The 3,095-nt window shown below is 52.1% G+C and overlaps 1 protein-coding gene across 1 annotated transcript in view; it reads right to left on the bottom strand.

Moving 5' to 3' along the window:
- Nucleotides 1-3,004: 3,004 nt before the first annotated feature.
- Nucleotides 3,005-3,095, bottom strand: part of IGSF11 (immunoglobulin superfamily, member 11) — a gene marked incomplete at its 5' end in the record, with an annotated part of 5,157 nt that continues 5,066 nt past the window's right edge. The window contains one exon of the mRNA XM_010152104.1: nt 3,005-3,095. This exon is cut by the window's right edge and continues 354 nt beyond it. Coding sequence (XP_010150406.1) covers nt 3,005-3,095 — 91 coding nt within the window.

The following is a 3,095-nucleotide window of genomic DNA, read 5'->3' as shown; positions in this document are numbered from 1 at the left end:
CAGTACCCCCAAATAATAATCATCTTTGGCTAGCAATTGTTTATAAAGACCAAGTGTGTGCTTCCCAGTCCCGTTATGCCCTGCAAGTGTGGATCCTCAGACAGACAAATTTCCCATGCTCTGTCTATGGGGATCAGCACTTTTGTTAACTTCCTGATAGTTTCCCCCACCAAACTGACTCAGACACCCAAGAAAGTCAGTGAGAGCCTCCCTGGTGACTGCCTTAGATTTTTGGATCTGGGTTGAACATGCCATGTTTCAGAGTGGAAAACAAATACATGAGCAAAGTTAAATTTAAAAAAACCTCGTGTTCCCATATCACTCAAAGCCGTGAAGGATCTCCCACACCACATGACAGAAAATAAAACTCACCTTTGTCTGGAGAAGTAGAGACCTTGCAAGCCTGGGAAATTGTACCTTCAAGGGCAATGTGTTAGATTATTATGAATGAGAAAAAAAAAAGGCTGTAGTACCAGGGTTCACTACCAAAATAGCTGGCTGAATAACATGCAGATCTTGGTTGCTTGATCACTGCTTACTGCCAGTCATATCGAGGATAAGTTTTAACAGCCAATTCATTGTAGTTACAGAATTAAGGAAGAGGGGGGAAAAAAGCATCAGCAGGCAGTAAGAAGTCCTTTTTTTTATATGAATAAAGTTTTATTGAATTTTAGACAATTAGAAAGAACAAAGAAAGAGGAGCAAACAGTCTCATGGAGGGTAGAAACCAGAAGAGCCTTTGCAGTAGAGGAGGGGACCTGCTGAGGGCAGTGTTCCTGTAAATGTTGCACAGGGGTTGTTATAAAAGCAGAGAGAATGTGTCTGGGCTTTTGACTTTTTTTTTTCCCCCTCCCACATTAGGGTTTCTAAAACCACTCCTCTTCCCCTGTCAATCCTACCACCCAGCTGCACAGTGAGCAGACAGGAAGGAAAGAAGACTGCTCTGGTGAAATGTGTGTGTAGACACACACAGAGCAACCGCCTGCCTGCACAACTGTGGGGGCTTGCACTCCTTCTGGGTGGACTCATGTAGGAGGGGGAAGGAAGGGAGGTTGGATTTTTTCTCATTTTTCTTGTATTTTCTTTTTTATTTTAAGCAAAGAAGGCACAAAATCTCAGCCAGGCTTCAAACCTAGTGCTGCCTGGGAGCCCCCAACCTCCCCAGAAGCTAGTGTGTCCATATGGGAACCCAGCCCTCACCTCTCCCCACTCTTCCTCAGAGCCCATGCTTGCATTTGAAAGGTACCACTCAGTCAGAAGGCCCTGCCCAAGGTTTGTGCCCTGCTACAGAAAGTAAAGCCATGCTGGGACAGGAAAGTGGGGATGAGGAAGAGTCTATTGGCTTAAACAGACCCTTTTTCCAATGTGAGAGCTACAGAAAGTTCCCTGTGAGTCCCCACATTGCTTTTCCAAGAGCAGACCTGGGAGAGCTCTGGTGCTTTCGGAGGTGACCGGTGCCTTTACATGTGCAAGGGTTGGTGTTACACAGGAAGGCTGAGACACCCATCCAGGCATGGCCCTTTTGAGCCAGTGCTTTCTGGGAGGGTAAGTCCCAGCCCTTCATCCAGCCATCCAAATATCACCAGGTTCCTTTAGCAGTTTCAACTCTTGGTTTTGATTAAGGCTATTTAGTTGCAATAGAAAAAGGATGGGTGGCAGCCACAACCACCTTCCTGGCTGCGAGGAGATGGCAGAGCCACTGGCAGATGCCACCAGTACCCGGCCCCAGAACATTGTGAAAAGTAGGGGAGGCAGAGAGATAGCACGTGGGTTTCTAGAGGGTCACCCCCTCCATTAAGCCCCTGCTTTCGCTCTTTCTAAGGAAAGAGATTTAGAAATGAATCCTGCCAACCTCAGCATCTGGGAAGTCTGCGTGCGTGGGTGAGTGGGAATGAAAACTGTGATGCCTCCGTGTGAGGGCCCCAAGCACAACACGTGCCCTCCCGTGCTGGCCAGCTCTGGAGAGCCCAGTGAGGAAAACCCACCATGCAAACACTAAAGCTCTTTGAAGCCACCTGCCCTGAACCACACCATCTGCAGGGCAGCCTCTGGACCCACCTGCTTCTCTCTGCCTCCTGAATAACCCCAGCAATACCCAAAAAACCCAAAAGATGCAAGCCCTACAGCAGCAGCGGTGACACACCCTTGCCCTGCATGAAGCACCTCAGGGAAAGATGCTCAGATGACTGCATCCTCCACAGCCATGAACAGGGCTCTGGCAGCAACCCTGGCTAATGTAGGAAAAAAACCCAGTCTGAGGAGGACCTGTGTGTATCTGTGTGTCTGTGTGCGTGTTGGGGTAGGGGAAGAACTGCGACAAATAAAGACCAACGCTCCCCGGGCTGTGCCCTCGCCCAGCTATCCCCAGGCCAGACTGGTGGCTGTGCCTACATCTTGCCCCTCCATCCTGGCCCATGCTTCCTCACACCCGGCCCCCACACACCGCCCTCCTTCACCCAGCAGTGGGACCAGGCCATGGGGAAGGGGGCCAGGGCCACCATGTTGAGGTATACCCTGCCTCCGCACCTGTCCCTGCTCGGCCCTCCCTGCCCCGGTGCAGGCTGTTGTCCTCTTGGAAATAAAACGATGACAATAGGAAAAAAAAAAAAATGTCGCCCCAAACCTCCGTGAAAGACCCAAATGAATGGAATTGACCCTCAACAAAACCAACTGGAAACAAAAGCAAAAGTAATCCCCCACGGTCAGGGCCAGGCGTGCATCCTGCCCGGGGCCCAGCAGCCGGGAGCGCATCCCGACCTCCCTGCTCCCCTGGGCTTGGCACAGCTGCAGCATCCACCGGCGCGAGGAGTCCCGACAGCTGGGGGGGATGCGGCATGACCGGGGCTGTCCCACCAGTCAGCAGCCACCTTGGAAGGGGAGGGCAAGGGGGAGAGGTGCATATGTGTCCCCCTGCTGCCTCGCCGCTTTTCAGGAAGGAGTAGGGTCTCTTTGCCCCACTGAGTACAACAGGCCCCTTGCTCAGCTCTTGGCCACCGGCACGGCCCTACACAAGGGATCCAGCCCGGCTCTGAGCGGGCACCATGACGGGGACAGCCCCGATCCGCTCCAGTGAGGCCTGGCTGACGGCCACAGTT

The sequence above is a fragment of the Eurypyga helias genome, unplaced genomic scaffold (assembly GCF_000690775.1).
Source record: "Eurypyga helias isolate BGI_N326 unplaced genomic scaffold, ASM69077v1 scaffold42225, whole genome shotgun sequence".
Taxonomy (NCBI): domain Eukaryota; kingdom Metazoa; phylum Chordata; class Aves; order Eurypygiformes; family Eurypygidae; genus Eurypyga; species Eurypyga helias.
The sequence above is the reverse complement of the archived record's forward strand: the minus strand, read 5'-3'. Positions and strand labels throughout refer to the sequence as shown.